The sequence below is a fragment of the Conger conger genome, chromosome 1 (assembly GCF_963514075.1).
Source record: "Conger conger chromosome 1, fConCon1.1, whole genome shotgun sequence".
Lineage (NCBI taxonomy): Eukaryota > Metazoa > Chordata > Actinopteri > Anguilliformes > Congridae > Conger > Conger conger.
This window is the reverse complement of record NC_083760.1, coordinates 83,960,826-83,983,436: the sequence shown is the minus strand read 5'-3', so window position 1 is coordinate 83,983,436 and position 22,611 is coordinate 83,960,826. Positions and strand designations below refer to the sequence as shown.

General features: G+C 47.9%; 2 protein-coding genes and 1 long non-coding RNA gene across 3 annotated transcripts; all 3 read right to left on the bottom strand.

Annotated features, from left to right (window-relative positions):
* Positions 1–269: 269 nt before the first annotated feature.
* Positions 270–2,723, bottom strand: LOC133137811 (interferon-inducible GTPase 5-like). Its single transcript, XM_061256204.1, has 2 exons — positions 2,718–2,723; positions 270–653 (listed from the first exon to the last, which is right to left on the bottom strand). The coding sequence occupies exons 1-2, from the start codon at positions 2,721–2,723 to the stop codon at positions 354–356; spliced, it is 306 nt and encodes a 101-aa protein (XP_061112188.1). The 3' UTR covers positions 270–353.
* Positions 2,724–3,724: 1,001 nt separating this feature from the next.
* LOC133127469 (interferon-inducible GTPase 5-like) lies at positions 3,725–6,752 on the bottom strand. The gene is made up of 3 exons (XM_061240398.1): positions 6,744–6,752; positions 4,619–5,171; positions 3,725–4,429 (listed from the first exon to the last, which is right to left on the bottom strand). The coding sequence occupies exons 1-3, from the start codon at positions 6,750–6,752 to the stop codon at positions 3,804–3,806; spliced, it is 1,188 nt and encodes a 395-aa protein (XP_061096382.1). The 3' UTR covers positions 3,725–3,803.
* Positions 6,753–14,874: 8,122 nt separating this feature from the next.
* LOC133142254 (uncharacterized) lies at positions 14,875–21,965 on the bottom strand. Its single transcript, XR_009710166.1, has 3 exons — positions 20,494–21,965; positions 16,184–16,274; positions 14,875–16,101 (listed from the first exon to the last, which is right to left on the bottom strand). It is a non-coding gene; the product is annotated as an uncharacterized LOC133142254 (long non-coding RNA).
* Between the last annotated feature and the right edge of the window lie 646 nt (positions 21,966–22,611).

Here is a 22,611-nt window from a genome sequence, read left to right as displayed (position 1 = left end):
TAACACACCTGATTATACTAATGAACTAATCGTGGTCTTTAATCAAGACCTATATGAGTAGAATCAGCTGTCTTAGTCCTGTGCTAAAACAACAACCTGCACACACACCGGCCCTTTCTGGATAAGATTGGAGACCCCTGATGTAAATTGTCTGTAAAGAAAAAGTCAGGAAAAACAGTTCACTTTCAGTTGGGCAGCCTTGTCTTAGCACTATTGTACTTGTATAGTGCTATGTGTGCAATGTGCAGGGCTAATTCAATCCGCATCCCATTTGCAGTTTTAATACATAGTCCTCTGTAGGTTTCCCCTCCCAGCATCACCCAGCCAAATCCCCGGGGTCACATTTGGCTCCCTTAGTCCGCATAAAAATATCCTGGATCCGGAACGTCCTCTCGGGCGTCGTCTGCCCCATCCAGAGTTCTGTGCATCACTCTCTCGGCGTCCTCACGCAGGTCCTTGATGGCAGACTTCAGTAGGCTGTACGAAGCCATGAAGGAGACGCCCCCTGAGATGATGTTGCCCAGCACCGGGATCCGACTCTCCAGCAGACCCGACAGGACCTGCTGGCCCAATGCCACCTGGGACAGCATGCCCTCCACAGTCTGCATTGAGAGCTCCCTGCCGGAGGTGGAGCGCACCTCTCCGTAGAGCTCCTGCAGAAGGGTGAGAGTGCAGTCAGAGGTGCCGTCGGTGGAGGAGACGGGAAACAATAAGCAAAGGACACTATGAACACTGTAAAACTCCACACTAACCAAATGACGGAATTTAGCGAGGGCCGAAGGGGTTTGCATGCTTGTCCTTCTGGTGTTGCTGGAAGAATATTAGTAGGATTAAATAATAATGAGAGTCTAGATCAGCTAATGAATAAACCACGTTACAAAGACAGTAGTACCACTCTGCCTTCCGCTCTTTACTGGTCTGGGCTGACCAAGAATCTCCACAATAGGGTCAACACATTTACCTTCGTTATCTGACTCCATTTAAGATATAATTTAGAAATTTGGGTTTGAAACAGTTTTTATTGAAATTTGTGCACAATTTTATATTCTCGCATTCATCAAAATAAAAGTTCGGTAAATAAAATGATTTGTAATTTTGTCAATTTTAATTGTTCAATTAATACAGTTGGATATGATTGTGATGTATTTGCAGAGAATATAAAACTGCGCACTAATTTCTCTAAAAAGTGTTTGCCACCAGTTGTTGCCGCATTTCACGTGTGGCAAAAACATGCATTGTTATAAACTATCAGTTCACAACCAGCTGATTTGCAAAGCTAATTACTAAAAAATGATACATTGTTACCAATTAAAAGGGGGTATACGTTAAGCAATTGTTGCTGTGTTTCCAGTGTGGTATGGGCATGCAATGCTATTGACTGTCAGTTGCCAACCAGCTCATTTGCATAGCTCATAACTCAAAAACTGTAAATTGTTACTCAATGAAAGCTGGTATACATTTACTCTAGAGAACCATATCTTTAATATTCTACAGTAATTTCTGTGAAATCATGTTCCCAGCAATTGTTGCTGTGTTTCCAGTGTGGGGCGGCCAAGCATTGCTATTGACTGTCAGTTGCCACCCAGCTCATTTGCATAGCTGATAACTCAATAATTGCAAATTGTTACCAAATGAAAGGGGGTATAGCTTTACTTTACAGACCCATATCTTTAATATCAAAATTGAATACACAGTAGAATTAGCCAACAGTAAGTCCTCCTTACAATTAAGGCCTTGGTTTCTATCCTAGAAGTCCCATCTGTGCCCCTACTTACTTCCCACTGCCTTATTATCATTTTCTCGAGTTCTACTGGTGGAGAGGAGGATGCCTTCTCCACCAAGGAAGTTTTTCCTTGCCACACAAATAAAATTGATTTGACTTTAATTTCATTGTAAAATTGCATGGTTTGTATTTATTCCTGGGTATATGGGTATATAATGAGAAGCTTGTGAATTGACAGTTATAGCAATGAATGCCCACCCTGCACCTGACACACAACAATAATTGCTGGGAACATGATTTCACCGAAAATTTCACTTTCATTGGGTAATAATTTATAGTTTTTGAGTTATCAGCTACGCAAATGAGCAACAAATGGCAACTGACAGTCCATTGCAACATATGACCACCCCACACTGGAAACACAGCAACAATAGCTGGGAACATGATTTCACAGAAATTACTGTAGAATATTAAAGATATGGGTCTGTAGAGTAAATGTATATCCCCTTTCATTAGGTAAGAACATGATGTTTTGTAACAATGTTTTAACGCAGAAATATTAGCTATTGTACCTTTACAATTTACGGTTTTATCTGTATTACCTCTATATATTTTAAGATGCCATTGCTTTAGGGACAATAGTTCCTTATTTTGTAACATTTGGGTGGCAAATTAGAAGACATTTTTTTTTTTTGCTGACATTATTTGTTCAAATACTAAAATTGGAATAATCTATGATGGCTCCCTAGTCAGAATAATGACACAGGTTTCTCCTGATGGTGTTGCTCCCAAACAATGCTCTAGCTTATCATATCTGCAATTTATGATACATTTTTATGAATGGAGTCAAATAGTTTTTACTCATGACCGAGACAAGGAGCAACACCACTTACCCTCTGCTAATGCTTTCTTCCCCATATTTCTGTGGTGTGCCATGTCCCTGTCTTGCTGCCAGCACTCTCGCACCATCCTCACTGAGAACTGATGAATGTACCCGCATACCGGCCAACCTCAGTGAAACCCATTTTCCCAGATGCTAAAATGCTTTGTGTGTAATGAAATACAGTAAAGGTAGAGTGAAATTTGTTATTTTTCCCAAATGTTAAGGCTTTTGGATTTGAGACAAAAAAGTTTATGTAAAATATGTAAATATTTAACCATATTCGTCTCATATTCATCTTTTTATCTGAAATGTAAATACCTTCAGTCGGCTATATTGCAAATATAACTAATATACCTTTGTAGTGTCCTAATATCACCTCTTGTTGATACCCTTTGTCTTGTTTTAGACAACTGGGTAGCTGCATTGGGGGTTAGCTGAATTGTTATGGGACATACAGAGCGTTTAATTCTTTAAATTCAGTTCCTGACTTGACTGAATTGAAGACAGAATTGACCCCAGCCCTGTTTTTTGTTTTATGTTTGGGATCCGGGCAGGTTCCTCTGTGCGTCTCGGATCTGGGATGGAGTGAAGAAGACCTCGGCTCTGAGTACAGACTTTCCTAGTGTCCACACAAGCCTAGTGCACCTAACGGTGGATCACCATGGAAACGGGACACCATGAGGAAACACCAGAGACGTATTCGACTCACGGAAAGGAAGAGGGAACCAGATTTAGGCTAGTTGTCCACAAATTTTACTCACTCTTATCTTTTCAGAAAGTTAGAATACAGAAAAAAAGGTCAAACTCAAGTTGGGTACAGATAGACAGAATTCATAGATGAATATAAACCCATAGGTAGATTATATTGGTTACAGATTGAGTTACTTGGGAGATTCATTTGTTTTATTTAAAAGAAATATTCCAGAAAAAATACCAGCCCCAATGAATGTCCCATAATACCAAATGACATACATTTCATGAGATGTAGATCATTTCCATTATGTAAAATAAACAATCCTGGCAAGTATTTGTCCATGGTGTCTCATTACAAAGATTGCTTGGCTGTTTTTTTTTTCTCAATACAAACAGTACTACATATTGCTCAAAAATAAACAACCTAATTTCGATGAGAACATCTTCATCAAGATCAAAGGCACTAGTACAGAAAGGCACTTGAACTGCAGAGAAGTAGTTTCTTCACACCGGTGACTGCAAAGCTCTCATTAGGACCTTTTGTGCATCCTCTGCCAGCTCATTCAAGCAGCTTGTCAGCATCCTGTGGGTGGTGGAGTACGAGATTCCCGCGGCCGCCATGGAGCCAAACACCGGGATTGTGCTGGCCCAGTACTCCAGCAACATCACCCCTGCTCCGGCAAATTTGGTAAGCAACTTGATGACCACATCGCCCGATATCTCCTTGTTGAGGGGGGATGTGAGGACCGCTTTCAGTTCCTCCAGAGGCACGTTCGTTTTGTCAGAGAGGTTTTTCAGGGATTCATCATCCAGGCCAAAAGCCTGGTAATAACTGCTGAGCTCTTTGACCAGGATGCCTACATCCACCACCACAGACAGTCCTGGGATGGGTATGGCTGCCACGGCGCCTGACAGCAGGGACACCTTCCATATGTTGGCCTGCAGGGCCTCTTTCTTCTTCTTGTTGATGTCCAGGGTGATGTTGGGCAGTGACAGCAGGAGGACACGCTGCTTGTGTTCAGGCAGCTCTTTCTCCATCGTCTCCTGCAGCTTTGGGAAGTCGTAGAGCTGCAGGTCAAGGCTGGAGATAAGGAAGACCGTGGGAGATGCCACTCCATTTTCCAGGAGGCCTTATGAAATAGAAAATAGAGTACTGTTACAAAACAAACAAATGGAGGACAGATTTCAATGTTCAGCTGCTGCAAACTTCTTACTGTGTAATGCCATCCCAAAAAATATAACAAGCTAAACAATCTAAATGTTCCCTCTGGAAAAGTTGTAGAAGAGGACGCACAAAACATCTCACATTGACCCGTTACCTTTCATGCAGTCTTCCCGAATTATACTGAGGGTTTTGTCCTCGTCAAAGTCCTTCTTCCTTTTCTCTGCATGTATGCTGTTGTCAATCTTTGAGCGAACAAAGTAGAACCTCTTCTTCATGCGTTGGATCTCTGTGGCCAGCTGCACATTGTTGACTTTAAAATGTTCTGAGATGATGATGATGAAGAAATCATAGCGTTTGAATTCTACTTTTTGAAGGTACTCGTCTGCTTTGAAATTGAGTGTCCCAATCCCGGGAAGGTCCCACACTTTGACTTTGGGATATTTAGGGTGGGGGTACATGGCTGGCTCCATGGTGGTCTCAACCACGCCGGTTGGAGCTGCGCCCTTGTTGTCTTCCACCAGACCCCGGAATGCATTGACAAAGGTGGACTTGCCAGAGCCAGACTCTCCGGTGATGGCAATATTTAGTTCCACACTGTCAATCTGCTCAAAGTAGTCCTGGATCTTAGCCACGGCTGAAGTCAAGTTCTGGTTTTCCAGTGCATCCCTGATCTCCCTCACCTCATCCTCTCCAACAATGGTAAAACCCTCAGCCGTGGTCAAGCTATTGAGAAAACACAAATACCATCACATTTGTACACATAGTATTTTTTTCTTGACGCCACAATTTTTTTGTAATGAAACAATTCGTATGCGGCTGAATTGCACACTCAGCTTTTATTTAAGCTATTTTTATACACTTTGGTTTCACCGAGGAGAAATAACAGTACATTTTTTAATATAGTGGGCTCCAGAACGAATGGCACCCTTAATAAAAATGAAGAAAAAAGGCTGCATAAAAACAACACAAAGAATAAATTATGATGTCGTGAAAAAATATTTGCCCCCCTTCCTGATTTCCTCTGTGATTGCATATTTGTCACACAGAATATCATCGTGCTGTATGTCATTGGATATACAGCACTAAGTTGTTATTCGGCGAATGGTGTAGGTCGGTTACATTCGCATGAACCCCATACCCGGGGGGCTTATGCTTTTTGTTTCCTTAGTGCTGATCTGTTATGTGTTACACTCAGGTTAATGACACATGTTTTGGAGTGTTCGCCCCTCTCGTCTGAGAGCTTACCCGAATCTCCGTTAGCCCAGGGCTCTATGTGGGAGACCCTCGGTGCTGCTCGTGTAAATGTGTTTTTGTTCGTGCGTTGAGTTCACCCAGTAGTTAACTGCACCAGTGCCTGATATATTATTGTATGAACATTAGTAACTAGTTAGTAACTTGCAAATGGTTATTATTCTCTTCTACATGTCAACATTACCAGAATACAAGGGGTACTGTATGTACCTGCTTTTAGCTTGCTCAGTGCCGTCCGGTGTGATGTCTCAGCTGCATGACTCGTGAACTTTAATTGATTTACTGCAGGCTCTACTTCGGGACATTTGTGAGCCACGACTCTCCAAACCTTCTTGAAATCTTCCAGGCATGATACTAGGTGACGGTTGATATAGCTTTTTAGCTTGCTTGTAAGCACAGCTAGTGACCAATGACCATCGCACTGAGGCAGGTGGTGCTATTCACAGATGGCAGGAGACACATACAGCGGAATGTAACGCAATGTTATTTCCAGTCCTAACAAAATTAAGTAAAAATAATTTTATAAATTTCTATATATGACTTGAATTTCCATTATTTAAAATATATATATTCAAGCACTTTCAATGACCAATGTCTATTTTCAAAAACTTTCAAGGATTTTTTTCCCTCAAATTCACAAGTTTTCATGGATTTCAAGGACCCGTGGGAACCCTGCCACTGCCATTGTCATGTCTAGGAAACGACAGAGTCCAAATCTCCAATTTGTCGCCACGGCAGCAAGCTCTTCAGGAAAATCAGACTTTCTGGACTGTCATTTTTACACCCATTTTATACACAGTTACTCCTCCTACAACTCCTCCTCAAACCCCATGGTGGCAAATCACCCACACTGTTCTTATCTTAACTCCTCCCACAACTCCACCCCCCCAACAGGTGCAAACATCATTGTGGCAAATCGGCCAAAGTCCTCATGCTCTGCCTACTGTGTACAAAGTTCAGTCATGCTCTGCCAAATCTCTATAAAGTTCAGGACGCCCCCACCCTCGCAAACTGCCTCTAACACACACGTCATCCATGGTTTTTTCTGAGCATACACGTCACTCTGTATATTTCCACATATGGGTCACTTTTCTAAAATGCACTAAGCAGCAGTAATCATTGAAAATATAGACATACTAAACATTTGATTAATATTCTGTTCTAATATTCTTTTCTAATATACAGACATACTAAACATTTGATTAATATTCTCTTCTAAGTGAGTAAATGTACGTTGCATTCTTTGCTCTCATTTCAACAGTTTTCACTGTGGTTTCTTGCGTTTTCATAAGCTCAGCTATAATTAATGTTCTGGGTTCATTTGATTGGATAACAAGCAGCGTACATGTGATATATTGATTATAAGCCACTTACATATAGATACACTTCTGGCATGAATCATTAAGAGTCCCGGAGAAACCAGCTGTCTAGGCATATCTCACTCTGCCCACTGTCCTGTCCTTGACTGTCTACAGCTGTCGCCAGCTGGCTGCTTTATTAAAATCCGGTTACTTATGGGTTACTCCTAATTCTAGCACAATTTAGCAGTTAATTAGTTTGAAACTATACAGGGTATATATCATACTTTAATATGGATATATTGATACACTTTTATCATACATCGTCGAGAGTTTTGGAGGAACCAGCCTGCTCACTAAGGTGGAGTCTGATTTTGACTTTTAGGAGGGAGATCTTTTGTTCTGTGAATTTTCCCCTACACCATATCTGATAGTAGATATGAGCTGCTTCTTCTTGTGTACATTCCATTTTGCCGTTGAGTCATGTTTAACCGTTTATGTATGTTTTGTACCCATTACCCGACTTGTGAAAGTCATTTACCATCTGTAGCTTCTGAATTGACTTCTTTGGATTTTCTTGTGCTGATAGTTGACAAAGGGATTTTGCTTGCTTCTTACCTCATTTTTATACTGGAGTTTGCATAATGCATAGAAAGAGAACCACCTCATACAGTACTTACTGTTAAATATGTGGGTCATTGATGCTGGGGAGATGTATTGCTGCCAGTGGTCCAGAGGCACAAGTACCAGGAGAAAATCTGATTGTCTCTGCTAGGAAGCTGAGACTTGGTTTTTGGTAGATTTTCCAGCGGGAAATCACTCCAAACATACATCAAAATCCAAACATAAATTGTTAAGTGAAAACAACATGTGTTCTGCAATGGCCATCTCATTCCCCAGGCTTAAATCCCATCAAAACCTGTGGTCATTTATACCCAAGGATATAAATGATTCTGAAAGGTTCTGCATTGAGGAATGTTCAAAAATCCTTCAGAATGTGTTCTCTAACCTTATCACAGATTATAGGAAAATACTCATGGTTGTCATCTTTGCCAGGGTTGTTTGCACAAAGTATTTAACCAGGGGTGCTAATAATTGTGAAACCTGTTTTCTGGGCATTTTTTTAAATGTAAGACTTTACACATGTTGGAACTGTTGGCACACTACTTTACCCTTGTTAGAAATAAAGCGTATGTCCATAACTGCATATTTATCAAGGGTGTTAATAATTCTGGAGCCCACTGTACATACACTGATTTTTAAGCCTGTGCTTTAGTTGCATTGACTTATTTTGTTGTCATGTTGAGTGACAACAGCAACAAACTCCAAATGCAAATTCCATACCGAGAATCAACTGTTTACCTTTTCTTAGCTTTGTGCATGAACTAATGATACAATGACCCACAGCTAGCCCAGAAAAAACTGAGCTGCCAATTGTCCAATTACTTTTGGTCCCCTTAAATGAGGGAACTCTGTATAAAAAAGGGCTGTCATTCCTACATGGTTCTCCCAATATTGATGCACATGGCCTCATATCAACACTGACAGCCTACACTTAACATCGTTTCCATGTTGAATTTCAAATCCAGTCTGCCCGTGTAAAATAACAACAAAAAAATGCCAATGTCTAAATACTTACAAACTGTCCTGTAGCCTATGCATATTGTAATAGCCCAGTATTTTTCAAAAAAATACCTATGAAGGTATTTGCAGACGTCTAATGGCATTTAACTTTTTGGTATTGATGTGTGATTATCAATCACTTATTTCAACTGCAAAATGTAAAATACGTGGTCCTCTGTAAATACAGGGCTGCAATTGGGTAATTCTTTGATAAACTTACCTAATGCGGCTCTTCTGTCGATTTAAGTTCACTCAATACGCACTTTAGGTCATGTTTCCGTCTTTTATGTTCTAGCGCATACCATGGGTGACGAGGGGAAACTGCACTTATTTGGGTCACATTAAAACGCATGGCGAAAGTGAAATAATGCATTATAACTACCCAATAGGCGTACTTGTAGCCTTCACACTATGGCAGAGAACCCAGTTGTGTTCATTAATCGAGATCAGTCTTTAGTCTAGGCCACATGTTGAAGGTTATATGCATTAATGTTGACGTGCGCACCCACTTCTTTAAATTCAGATAGTTGTCAGAATCTAGAGCAACTACATTCACGGGATCCCTGTAACACAATGTAATAGTCCTACTATATCACAGCAACTCACGCGCATATGCCCGCACTCACTACAATTTTAGTGCCTGTGCATGGTCACACAGTCTTCTCTCCCGGTTGAAGATTCCCTGGTGAAAATACCCCTGCTGCTTTTTAAATAGCCTATAACAATTTACTGCAATTTGCTGACATTATTATTTGTTCAAATACTAAAATAGCAATAATCTATTATGGCTCCCTAATCAGAGCAATGATGCCGATTTCTCCGGATGCCGTTACACGCAAACAACGCTGCAGCTGATCGTATCTGAAATGAATGTGACCTGTCATAACACCACTCGATCACGCCACCTTGGGAATTACGCCCAAGGAAATAGTTTGTCAGAATCGAGGATTTGTGATCAATCCCCACATAGGTGTGTTCAACTAAATGAACAAGCAGAGATGTGGATTCAATAATAAGACAGAGTTTATTAATTACAATCCTAAAAACACAGTAAAAACAAACAACCCACACAAAAACCCACAGGATCCCTAAAATGATAAAATGAGCAGGTCTTCCCCGCCGCTAAGGGGCACTACTGGATGCATGCGGGTACGGGTCCGTGGAAGTGGAACCGAAAGGTCACTCACTCGTGAAGATGCCAGCAGACATACACATGCACTGTAAATCGGTGAGATACGGACACGGTGAATCAAATATTCTACTTCCACACACACACACTACAACATACAGTAAAAGAACAGCCCCACTTTCGATGGCGCCCTAGCGACCTCCACGCCAAACCAGATTCCAAACCACGCACTGCAAACTGTGGCGCCCCGGGGGGGGAGAGAGAGACAGAGAGAGCAAGAGTAGATCAAAAATAAGGTTTTAATTATTTTCCCACGTGCCTTCAGGGCACTTTCACAAAGTTCCAACCAAACAGTTTTCTCAAAAACGGGAAAAAAAATAACCGGCCAAAAAATTAGGTACACCGGTCCGTCGGTGACTGTGGGTGGTCCGTTCCGCCTTCGCCTTTCGGTAGGGCCTCCGAAGACCCGCGGTTCCACCGTGGTGTCGTTGCTTGTTTCTAATTGCTGTTTTTTCCAACTCACTGGGCTTTTCCTCCGTCTCCCTCCGTACTCAGCCCCGCTCTGTGGTTGCGCCCCGTCTTTTGTAGGGCCTCTCGTTCCTCCTTGGAGTCAGTCCGGCTGCGCCTGTCCAATTAGAAATGTTAATTCATTCCTAGCTCACATTCCTCACGCGTCTTTTCTCCGTGTCGCTGGCCATGGTGCTGATTCTCCCCGCCGGCTCTCTCTCCTCGGTGCGGCTCTGCTAGATACGAACAGGGGAAATACACGTGATTAAAGACCTTTCCCAGTGCTTGGCGCCGGCGCACGGGCCGTTCCACTCCAGTGGTGTACCGATTCCTGATCGGGCCACCACATTTCCTCCCCCTCAGCTCCACGCCCTCGGCGGGAGCGTCACCAAAGAACCCCTCGTTCATTCGGGACAGGGCGTCTGCGTTCCCTTGGAGTCTCCCAGCTCGGTGTTCCACCGTGAATTTAAAACTTTGGAGTTCTAAAAACCATCGGGTCACCCGGGCGTTAGTGTCCTTACACCGGTACATCCATTGTAGTGGGGCATGGTCGGTTATAAGGATGAACTCCCTCCCCACAAGATAGTACTTAAGTTTCCCCACCGCCCACCTTATAGCCAGGCACTCCTTCTCCACCGTGCTATAGTTCCTCTCATGTTTCAACAATTTCCTGCTGATGTAGGTAATTGGGTGCTCTGTTGCGTCCTGGATTTGGGAGAGGACGGCACCGAGTCCGGTCTCGGAGGCGTCGGTCTGTAAAACAAATTTTTGTGAGAAGTTAGGGGTGGTTAATACGGGTTCATTCCCCAAGGCGGTTCTCAGGTCTAGGAAGGCGCGGTCGGCGTCCTCGGTCCATGTTATCGTGTGCCGGTGGTCTTTCCTTGTCAGCTCGTGAAGGGGGGCCGCTCTGGTGGCAAAGTCAGGTATGAACTGCCTATAGTACCCCACTAGGCCCAGGAAGGTGCGCACTTGCCTTTTTGTGATGGGTCGGGGCCAGTTTGTTATTCCGTTCACCTTTTGGCTCTGGGGTCGGACGCACCCTCGTCCCACAGTGTGGCCCAGGTAGTCGGCCTCCTCCAGGCCCAGGCGACACTTCGCCGGGTTAGCTGTCAGGCCGGCCTCCCGGAGCGCTCCGAGCACTGCCTTCAGCCTCCTGAGGTGGCTCTCCCAATCAGCGCTGTGGATCACAATATCATCCAGGTAGGCGGCAGCATACTCCCTGTGGGGCCTCAGTAGGTTGTCCATTAGCCTCTGGAAGGTGGCGGGGGCTCCATGTACTCCGAAGGGCAAGACCCGATACTGGAACAGGCCATCCGGGGTGGCGAAGGCCGTCTTCTCTCTCGCCTGTGGGGTCAGCGGTACCTGCCAGTACCCCCGGGTGAGGTCCAGGGTGCTGATGTAGCGAGCGGGTCCCAGCCGCTCGATCAGTTCGTCCACCCGGGGCATGGGGTAGGCGTCGTACCGGGAGATTTCATTTAACCTCCGGAAGTCGTTGCAGAACCGCCAGCTTCCGTCCGGTTTGGGGACCAACACTATCGGGCTGGACCAGGCGCTTTGTGATTCCTCTATGACCCCCAGGTCTAGCATCCTCGCCACCTCCTCCCGGATGGTCTGCCTTCGTGCCTCCGGGATCCGGTAGGGCCGCAGTCGAATCCTCCTCCCTGGCTCCGTGACGATGTCGTGGTGGACCTTTGTAGTCCGGCCCGGGAGGTGGGAGAGCACATCCCGGTGTTGGCTCACCAGCTCGCGGAGGTCTTGTCGTTGTCGGTCCGTCAGCAGGTCTCCAGTGGCCACTTCTGGGGTTCCAGTGACGCCACCTGTGGTTAAGCAGAGGGGAACAGGGTCGTGCACGGGTTCGTGCCACCTCTTTAGCAGGTTGATGTGGTAATTTTGGAGCTGGTGTCTCCGGCCCACCTGTCTTACCGTGTAATTTACGGGGCCGACCTTGGCTACGACCTCGTAGGGGCCATGCCATTTGGCCAGAAACTTGCACTCGTTAGTGGGGATCAGCACCATGACCTTATCCCCCGGTTGGAACTCCCTCACCTGGGCTTTCCTGTTGTACAGTCGAGCCTGCTCCTTTTGAGCCTGTTGCATGTGTTCCCGGACCATGGGCCAGATCCTTGCCATCCGCTGGTCCATAGCCTCCACATGCTCCAGGAGGGTGCGTTGTCGGGATGGCTGCTGCTCCCAGGCCTCCTTGGCGAGGTCCAGTAGCCCTCGGGGACGTCTCCCATACAGCAACTCGAAGGGTGCGTACCCCGTGGACGCCTGCGGAACCTCACGGATGGAGAATAACAGGTAAGGTAATAAATGGTCCCAGTCCTTACCGTCCGTTGTGATCATTTTTCTTAGCATCGACTTGAGGGTTTTGTTAAATCTTTCCACCAGCCCGTCGGTCTGGGGGTGGTAGACGGATGTCTTCACTTGCCGGACCCGGAGCAGGCGGCACATCTCCCTCATCACGCCCGACATGAAGCACGTCCCCTGGTCCGTCAGGACCTCTTCCGCGATCCCCACTCGGCTGAAGAGGAGGAACAGCTCCCTCGCGATGCTCTTCCCCGTCGCGGCCCGTAAGGGTACGGCCTCCGGGTACCGGGTGGCGTAGTCGACGATCACCAATATGTACCGGTGACCCCGGCTGGACTTGGGTAGGGGCCCCACTATGTCCATCGCAATTCGGCGGAAGGGCACATCTATAATAGGGAGAGGGATTAGTGGATTGCGATACGTCACCCGGGGGCTGTGAAGTTGACACTCCGCGCACTGTCTGCAGTAGTCCTCCACGGCCCGTTTGATGCCCGGCCAGTAAAAGCGAGATAGGATTCGCTCATAGGTCTTCTCCCTTCCCAGGTGGGCCCCCAACAAGTGGGTGTGGGCGAGGTAGAGCACCTTGGAGGTGTGGGTCTGAGGTACTAGAAGCTGGTCCAGCTCTCCCGGGTCACTGTTGCAGGTTCGATATAACAAGTTATTTTTTACTTTGAAATATGGGTAGGCCGGTCTACTCACCCCTCCTTGTGGGACGCCCTCAATGTATGCGGCGGCTCTCCAGGCCTGGGCGAGGAGGGGGTCTTGCAGCTGGGCGGAGCCGAAGTCCGTTGGGGCCCTCTCGAGTTCGGGCTGGAACTCCGAAAACCCCCCCGTGCTACCCCCTTCCCCCTCCCGGGGTGGTGGTGGGTCCGGTCGCTCCGGGGCTGTATCTGTGCTCTCCGAAGGGGGTTGCGTTGTCGGTCTCCTCCCTCCTTGGGGTGGGGTCTCCTCCTCCTCACTCTCCCTGGCGGGGGCTACCCAAACCGGGTGTGGTTCCTTGTGGCCCTTCCGGCGGGGTCGGGGGTTGGGGCCGGGCCTCTCAGGGGTCGCCCTCTCATTCCAATAGCTGAGAAAGAGGGGGCAGTCTCTTCCCAGCAGCACCTCCACTGGGAGGCTCTCGACCACTCCCACCTTTCCCGTGAACTTGCCTCTAGGGGTGATGATGGTCACCTCGGCGGTGGGGTAGCTCCGTACATCGCCGTGGATACAGGTGACGGCGATGTCTTCTCCCCTTCTCCCCCCTGCTAGGGTTGGCCTCACCAAGGTAATCGCGCTCCCCGAGTCTAGTAAGGCCTCCGCGTCCTGACCCGCGATCCGGACGGGTAGCCTAGGGGCGGCAGTGCCCTTGTGGGCCCAGCAGGTGGTGAGGTAGTGGCAGGGTCGGCCCGTCTCAGGAGCAGTGGCCATGGACTCCTCCCTCCCTGGGCAATCCCGGCTCAGGTGGCCCTCCCGGCCACAGGCAAAGCACCGTCTGGTCTCCCTCCGTCTGAGGCCCTCCTCCCTGTCGTCTGCTCTCCACCGTGGCCTGGTTTGTGGTTCTGGTCGGACAGCGATTGGGGTTCTTCGTGGGCTTTCCGTTTTTGTCCCCCTGGTCATCTCTTGTGCCACCTGGTGGTTCTCCAGGAGGTTGACCAGGGCATCGATGGAGCGGGGCCCCTGCTGGGCCACATATTTCCTGACGTCCGGGGCCAGGGCTCGGACGCAGCGGTCCAACACCACCCGGTCGAGCAGGGGCGGCCCGTCGCCCTCGACTAGCCAACTTTTGGTTAGCCTCCCCAGGCTCATCACCTGTCCTCGCGCCGGGAGGGCGGGGTCATAGGCCCATTGGTGGAACCGCTGTGCCCTGGCGGGAGGCTGTAGCCATACTGGGCTAAGATGGTAGCTTTTAGGGTGGGGTAGTCGTGGGCTTCGGCTGGAGGCAGCCCCCGGTAAGCCTTCTGGGCCTCCCCGCTGAGGAATGGAGCCAGGAGGGAGCCCCAGGCGCCTTGAGGCCATTTCTCCAGGTACGCCGCCCGCTCGAAGGTTTCGAGGTAGGCCTCAATTTCGTCATCAGGGGTCTGCTTCAACAATACGTCTTTGGGCGTCCGGTGGGTTGTCGCCGTGCTGGACTTTTGGCACAGTTCTGCCACGGCCTTCTGTAGGGCGCCTTGTGATCGGAGCAAGGCGTTGATGGCGTCCTCCATTTTTTTTTTATTTTTTTTTTTTTTTTAGTTGCTCTCTCTTTTTATAGCTGGGGTCTCTATGCCCGCATCCTCCACCATATGTGGCGCCCCGGGGGGGGGAGAGAGAGACAGAGAGAGCAAGAGTAGATCAAAAATAAGGTTTTAATTATTTTCCCACGTGCCTTCAGGGCACTTTCACAAAGTTCCAACCAAACAGTTTTCTCAAAAACGGGAAAAAAAATAACCGGCCAAAAAATTAGGTACACCGGTCCGTCGGTGACTGTGGGTGGTCCGTTCCGCCTTCGCCTTTCGGTAGGGCCTCCGAAGACCCGCGGTTCCACCGTGGTGTCGTTGCTTGTTTCTAATTGCTGTTTTTTCCAACTCACTGGGCTTTTCCTCCGTCTCCCTCCGTACTCAGCCCCGCTCTGTGGTTGCGCCCCGTCTTTTGTAGGGCCTCTCGTTCCTCCTTGGAGTCAGTCCGGCTGCGCCTGTCCAATTAGAAATGTTAATTCATTCCTAGCTCACATTCCTCACGCGTCTTTTCTCCGTGTCGCTGGCCATGGTGCTGATTCTCCCCGCCGGCTCTCTCTCCTCGGTGCGGCTCTGCTAGATACGAACAGGGGAAATACACGTGATTAAAGACCTTTCCCAGTGCTTGGCGCCGGCGCACGGGCCGTTCCACTCCAGTGGTGTACCGATTCCTGATCGGGCCACCACAAAACGTAAACAGTAAGCCGCCCCAAAGCCCCAACTCGATCAACAGTTGGTTTGTCAATAGTACGAATATTAAAACTAGAAATAAATATGGAATCCCAGGGAAAAGGTTTAAAAACACAAACGCTCCACGTAGCCATTACCGGCGTATTAATAGAACTGGCGCCCCGCTATCCACGTTCCTCAGCTCTTTAATGAGCCTACACGATACACACAAATTTCTAATAAATGGTTGGCATTTATATAGCGCCTTTATCCAATGTGCTGTACAATTGATGCTTCTCATTCACCCATTCATACACACACATTTGGGGGTTAGGTGTCTTGCTCAGGGACACTTCAACACAGCCCGGGCAGGGGATCGAACGGGCTGCCAGACGACTGCTCTTACTGCCTGAGCCATGTCGCCCCTAACACCCCTAATGTCAGCAAAACAGCAGCTAGCAATGTCCTGTAATGGCAGAAAAACATTTGTTAGTGCACAGGCAGTGTGGCGTTCTGGAAAACACAATATTGTAGCGCATTTTAACAACAACATTACCTTGGAAGCTAAATGCTTTCCTACTCATACCGTAAAGAAGATAGATTAAAATAAATACCTCAATAGGCTATGCACGTGTACTATCGTGTCATCTATGGCGACCTACAATAAAAATTCTCATCAGGCTTCTCATCAAATTATCAACATTACGTGGCTGCAAGTAACAGAGCAAACTGCAACATACCTTGAAGTCAAACAGGAACTTGCATACCGAAACAGGGAGGAACACGAACCACCAACAGGTAAGGCATTTCCTTGTACCTTGTTACTGCAGCCTAGAAATGATTGATATGCGCGTCAGTAAACCAGACACTGGAATGCACATTCACCTAGCCTATTCGCTAGTTAGGGTGTTAGTGGGTAATCAGTACTTGCAATCTGTTACATTACATTACATTATTGGCATTTGACAGACGCTCTTATCCAGAGCGACATACAACAAAGTGCATACCCATAACCAGGGATAAGTTCGCTGAAAGACCCTAGAGGGAAGTACAATTTCAACTGCTACCTGTACAACAAAGATAAGGACGAGGGCCAATTTTTATTTTTTATTTTTTATTTTTTTTGAACAAAGAAACAAACAAACAGAGAAAAAGTGACCAAAGTTAATTATCCAAACACTGCTTACCTAGCCAACTAAAAATACCGATACACAAAGCAAGTCACAGAGACAACAATTAAGGTTCACAGGGAGGTAGGGAGGGATGGGGAGAGGTGCTGCTTGAAGAGGTGTGTCTTCAGCTTGCGCTTGAAGGTGGGGAGAGATTCTACAGTTCTGACCTCAACTGGGAGTTTGTTCCACCACAGTGGAGCCAGAACAGACAGTAGTCGTGAGCGTGAGGTGGAGGTTCGGAGAGGGGGAGGTGCCAAGCGGCCTGTGGAGGCTGAACGAAGAGGTCTGGCAGGGGTGTAGGGTCTGATGATTTTTTGTAGATAAGCTGGGGAAGACCCTTTAACTGCTTGGAAGGCTAGCACCAATGTTTTGAATTTGATGCGAGCCATGACAGGCAGCCAGTGGAGGGAAGTAAGCAGGGGGGTGACGTGGGAGTATTTGGGAAGGTTGAAGACCAGACGAGCTGCTGCATTCTGGATGAGTTGGAGGGGTCTGATGGCGGACGCTGGGAGGCCAGCCAAGAGGGAATTGCAGTAGTCCAGGTGGGACAGAACCATCGTCTGGACCAGGAGCTGGGTCGAGTAGGGGGTGAGAAAGGGGCGGATTCTCCGTATGTTGTATAGGAAGAACCTGCAAGACCGGGTCACCGCCGCAATGTTCTCGGCTGTCCATCACCACGCCGAGGTTCCTTGCACTGGGTGACGGCGTGAGTGTGGTATCCCCGAGGGAAATGGAGAGATCCAGATGGGGAGAGGTATTAGCAGGGATGAATATCATTTCAGTCTTGCCTGGGTTGAGCTTTAGATGGTGGTTGTCCATCCAGCTCTGGATGTCCCTCAGGCAAGCAGAGATACGGGCTGAAACCTGTGTATCAGACGGCGGGAACGAGACGAAGAGTTGGGTATCGTCCGCGTAGCAGTGGTAGGATAGCCCATGTGCAGTGATCACAGGGCCAAGGGAGCGAGTGTAAAGAGAAAAAAGAAGCGGACTGAACCCTGGGGAACTCCTCTGGCGAGGGGCCGAGGTGTCGATACCGAACCAGCCCAGGCAACCTGGAAGGAGCAACCAGAGAGGCAGGACTCAATCCAGTCCAGGGCTGTGCCACAGATGCCCGTTGCTGACAGTGCAGACAGGAGGATGGGGTGATCCACAGTGTCGAAGGCAGCAGAGAGATCTAGAAGAATGAGGACAGAGGAGAGGGAGGCTGCTTGTGCGGCATGGAGTGACTCACTGACGGAGTGGAGCGCAGTCTCTGTCGAGTGGCCCGATCTGAAGCCAGACTGATGGGGGTCTAGCAGGTTGTTGTTAGAAAAGAAAGAATAAAGTTGAGTAGAAGCAGCTCGTTCGTTATAGTTTTAGAAAGGAAAGGAAGAAGAGATACCGGGCGGTAGTTCTGGATGATGGAGGGATCCAGAGCAGGCTTTTTTAGCAGCGGAGTGATGTGGGCCCTCTTGAAGGATGCTGGAAAACAGCCGGAAGAGAGGGAGGAGTTGACAAGGGAGGTGATAGTCTGGAGAAGAGAAGAGGGGATAGGGTCAAGGGCACAGGTTGTAGGGTGGTGGCAGAGTAGGAGTTGAGAAACATCAGAGTCTGTAAGGGGGGAGAAAGTGGAAAAGGAAGGGATGGGCCTAGAGGGGGGGAAGGGCACAGTGAGGGGGGCGGTGGTTGTAAAGGAGCTGCGGATGACTGTGACCTTCTCATTGAAGAAATCAGCAAAGTCATCAGCAGCGAAGGAGGACTGAGGAGGAGGAGGCAGTGCGTTGAGGAGAGAGGAGAAAATAGAGAAAAGTTTCCGGGTGTTAGAACCAGAGTTCTGAATTTGTGTTTGATAGTATTTTGCTTTGGCGGCAGTGACAGCGGAAGAGAATGCCGCCAGGAGAGACAGGTAAGTCGTGAGGTCTGAAGCGTCTTTGGATTTCCCCCACTTCGTCTCCGCTGCGCGGAGGCTGGCCCTGGAGGTACGGAGGGTGTCAGATATCCAAGGACTGGGAGGGGATGTGCGAGGTGGCTTTGAGACACGGGGGACAGAGAGAGTCAAAGGCGGAGGAGAGAGATGAAAGGAGGGTGGCAGATGCAGGGTTAGTGGGGAGTTTGAAAAAGGATTCGAGAGGGGGGAGTGAGGCGGTGACGGTGCTGGCAAAGGAAGAGGGTGAGAGAGAGTGGAGGTTACGGCGGGCTGAGGAAGGGTAGGTGGGAGGAGGGGGAGGAGGATGGGGAGGAAGAGGGAGGGAGAATGAGATGAAGTGGTGATCAGATGTATGCAGAGGGGTAACCGTGAAATCAGAGCATGAGCAGTTCCTCACAAAGACAAGGTCTAGGATATTGCCCGCCTTGTGGGTTGGAGGAGAGTGTTGCAGGGAGAGGCCGAAGAAGCGGATTAGCGGTAGGAAGGCAGCAGCCTGGGAGGCTTCTAGGTGGATGTTGAAGTCTCCAAGGAGAATCAGTGGGGTGCCATCCTCAGGGAAGGAGCTGAGAAGGGTGTCTAGCTCATCAAGGATGTTTCCCAGGGGCCCTGGAGGGCGATAGATAACTGCAATGAAAAGGTTAGTAGGGTAGGATACTGCAACAGAATGGAATTCAAAAGTGGATATGGACAGGCCAGAGAGGGGGAGAACAGAGAATTTCCATGAGGGGGAAATTAAAAGACCAGTACCACCGCCACGGCCGGAAGGCCGGGGAATGTGTGAGAAGGAGAAGGAAGATGAGAGGGCAGCGGGAGTGGCGGTGTTGTCAGGTGTGATCCAGGTCTCCGTGAGGGCAAGGAATTGCAGGGACTGGAGGGAGGCATAGGCAGGGATGAAGTCAGCCTTCCGAGTGGCAGACTGGCAGTTCCATAGTCCCCCTGTGACAGCAAAGTCCTCACAGGGGGTCAGCGGGGGGTAGCTGAGGTTCGAGGGGTTCCGACGCCGTGGAGGCCCACGTCGCAGGGGGGGTCTTCCAGGGAGAGAGCAGATTGGGATGGGGTGAAACATAACATCACAAACTGGGACAGAGCGATGCTAGCGTCTGAGCACGCCTATTTAAATCGCCTACAATTGCTCACAAGCAATATCAAATCAAAGCTAATCTACTGATAAATTCCACAGCTATTTAAGCTATTTAAGACAAATAGCAACCAGTAGAAGCGATTAACAGGTAATAGACAAACAAACTGGCTCAAGCCCTAACCCTTGCTGTTCAAATGAGCAACTTAAAAATCAACGTAACTGCGTCTAGAGGAAAGTCCGCAGCGATACTAAACACCTGGTCAGAATGATGCACTTACATTTCTGATGTAATCAAATGTTACATTTCTGATACATTTTTTATAAATGTAGTGGAATAGATTTTACTGAAGCAAGGATAAAGATAGGTGCAGTTTGTGATTTTTAGGCTTCTGCTGAAGCTTTCTACCCTAGTGTCTAACGTATTTCTGTGGTGTGCTCTGCCCCGTTCTCCCTGCTTCCTGGTGACAGGGGACACCCCCAGAATAAGGTTACAATGGTTTAAACAGTATTTCCAGGATCAATGAATAAAGCCATCTGTAGCCCGAATGTGAAGCCTCCCAAAGTGTACCGGATTGATGCGTTTGACCGTTAGATTTCCTGAAAATATTTGTTTCATAAAGTAATGAAAGATCGGTTTGAACCTGTGAAATCATTCATTATCATTCCATACTAGGCATTGAGAGTCTTGTTGTTTTTATTCTTATACACTCAGTGAGCACTTTATATGCTCCAGCTCCAGATTGCTCAGATCCTCTACCCAACTACTCTCATCAGTTCCACGTTTGTGGCTTAAACTTTTCAGTGGCTGCCCCAAAGCTGTGGAACGCTCCGTCACTCCATGTCAGAACTGCCTCCACTATTCCAACACTTAAATCCCATCTGAAGACCCACCTCTTTTCTCTGGCTTTTGGAGACTATGTTGTTGTGTCCTTGTCTCTGTTTTGTTGTGATGTAACTTGTAGTCTGTAAAGAAAAAGTCATGAAAAACAGTTCAGTTTCAGTTCGGCAGCCTGTCTTAGCACTATTGTACTTGTATTGATCTTTTTTCCTTTTTTTTTTTACAATTACAACAAAAGTTTTTTCCCTACTCCAGTAGTCTGACAGCCCTATCCACAATGACATCACAAGAGGAAACAGATACAAAAGCCACATTCTTGCTTTGACCTTTTGCTGACAGAACTGGTTCCACGGGCCAGAGTCAGAAAAGAAAAGACCAGTGAAAGTGGTTGGACTACATGTACTACTGTATGTACAGCATGTAGCACTGAAGCCAAACAACAAAAGTCTCTTTGAAAACACTTTTTAACTGCCTCAGTGACATCAAATGCCGGATGACCAAAGACAAAGTCGACGCTGGAAAATGTCTGTGTTCATGATCATTTATTGCTGTACAACAATGTGCAGGGCTAATTCAATCCGCATCCCATTTGCAGTTTTAATACATAGTCCTCTGTAGGTTTCCCCTCCCAGCATCACCCAGCCTAATCCCCGGGGTCACATTTGGCTCCCTTAGTCCGCATAAAAATATCCTGGATCCGGAACGTCCTCTCGGGCGTCGTCTGCCCCATCCAGAGCTCTGTAGTTTGTGATTTTTAGGCTTCTGCTGAAGCTTTCTACCCTAGTGTCTAACGTATTTCTGTGGTGTGCTCTGCCCCGTTCTCCCTGCTTCCTGGTGACAGGGGACACCCCCAGAATAAGGTTACAATGGTTTAAACAGTATTTCCAGGATCAATGAATAAAGCCATCTGTAGCCCGAATGTGAAGCCTCCCAAAGTGTACCGGATTGATGCGTTTGACCGTTAGATTTCCTGAAAATATTTGTTTCATAAAGTAATGAAAGATCGGTTTGAACCTGTGAAATCATTCATTATCATTCCATACTAGGCATTGAGAGTCTTGTTGTTTTTATTCTTATACACTCAGTGAGCACTTTATATGCTCCAGCTCCAGATTGGCTGTACGAGGCCATGAAGGAGACGCCCCCTGAGATGATGTTGCCCAGCACCGGGATCCCACTCTCCAGCAGACCCGACAGGACCTGCTGGCCCAATGCCACCTGGGACAGCATGCCCTACACAGTCTGCATTGAGAGCTCCCTGCCGGAGGTGGAGCGCACCTCTCCGTAGAGCTCCTGCAGAAGGGTGAGAGTGCAGTCAGAGGTGCCGTCGGTGGAGGAGACGGGAAACAATAAGCAAAGGACACGGTGAACACCGTATAAAATAAACACCGCAGGTAATGAGCTATGTTCCATGCTCATGAAATTGGGGGGAAATGGGAAATACACATTACAAATGATCAGAGTTCGGGTCTTTTGGTGTTCAAACTAAATAGCAGGATGCTACAAGCTACAAGTGCCGTAACAAATGACATTTTAGCAGGAAGGATAAATAAATACAATAAATGCATAGCTGGGTTTTGCCATGTTTTAGTCAATGGCATGAATAAGAGTCATGTAATTGTGTAATTAATGTGTAATTGTGTTGTCCTTTTGTTTTGTATTGAATTTAATGTGGTAATCTCTACTTGCTCCTCCCTTGGCCAGGGCTCCCTTGTAAAAGAGACTCACCTGGTTATATAAAGGGAGAAATAAATGAGTAAAGAAGAGGATCGAGCTTTGAGCTATGGTTACCTGATAGGATTTTCCCGTCATGTTGGCCAGCAGGGAGTTGGTGTCCAAGCCGAAGCTACGCTGGAAGGACTGCAGGGTGCTCATAAGCATGGGCACGCTGCTGTGAACAGCGCCCCCCTGGCGTCGCAGCACTCAGACAAGCCGCCATCGCCGTCTGCCACACGCTCCCGGCCAGCGCCTGCTGCTTCCTCTCCAGCACGGCAGCGGTGAGGTTGGGCAGCGCCAGCAGGAAGACGTGCCTCTTATGACCCTCCAGCTCCCTCTCCAGGGTCTCGTGCAGCAGGGCGAAGTCAAAGCTCTGCGGCTGGAAGCAGGAGAGCAGGAAGACCTGGGGCTGCCCCGCCCCGGTCCTCTGCAAGCCAACCTTACAGTCGTCTCGT

Coding starts and splice junctions, on each gene's coding strand:
- LOC133127469 (XM_061240398.1), bottom strand. Junction 4,430..4,618: donor TCGGGAAGACTGCATGAAAG/GTAACGGGTCAA, acceptor CTATTTCATAAG/GCCTCCTGGAAAATGGAGTG.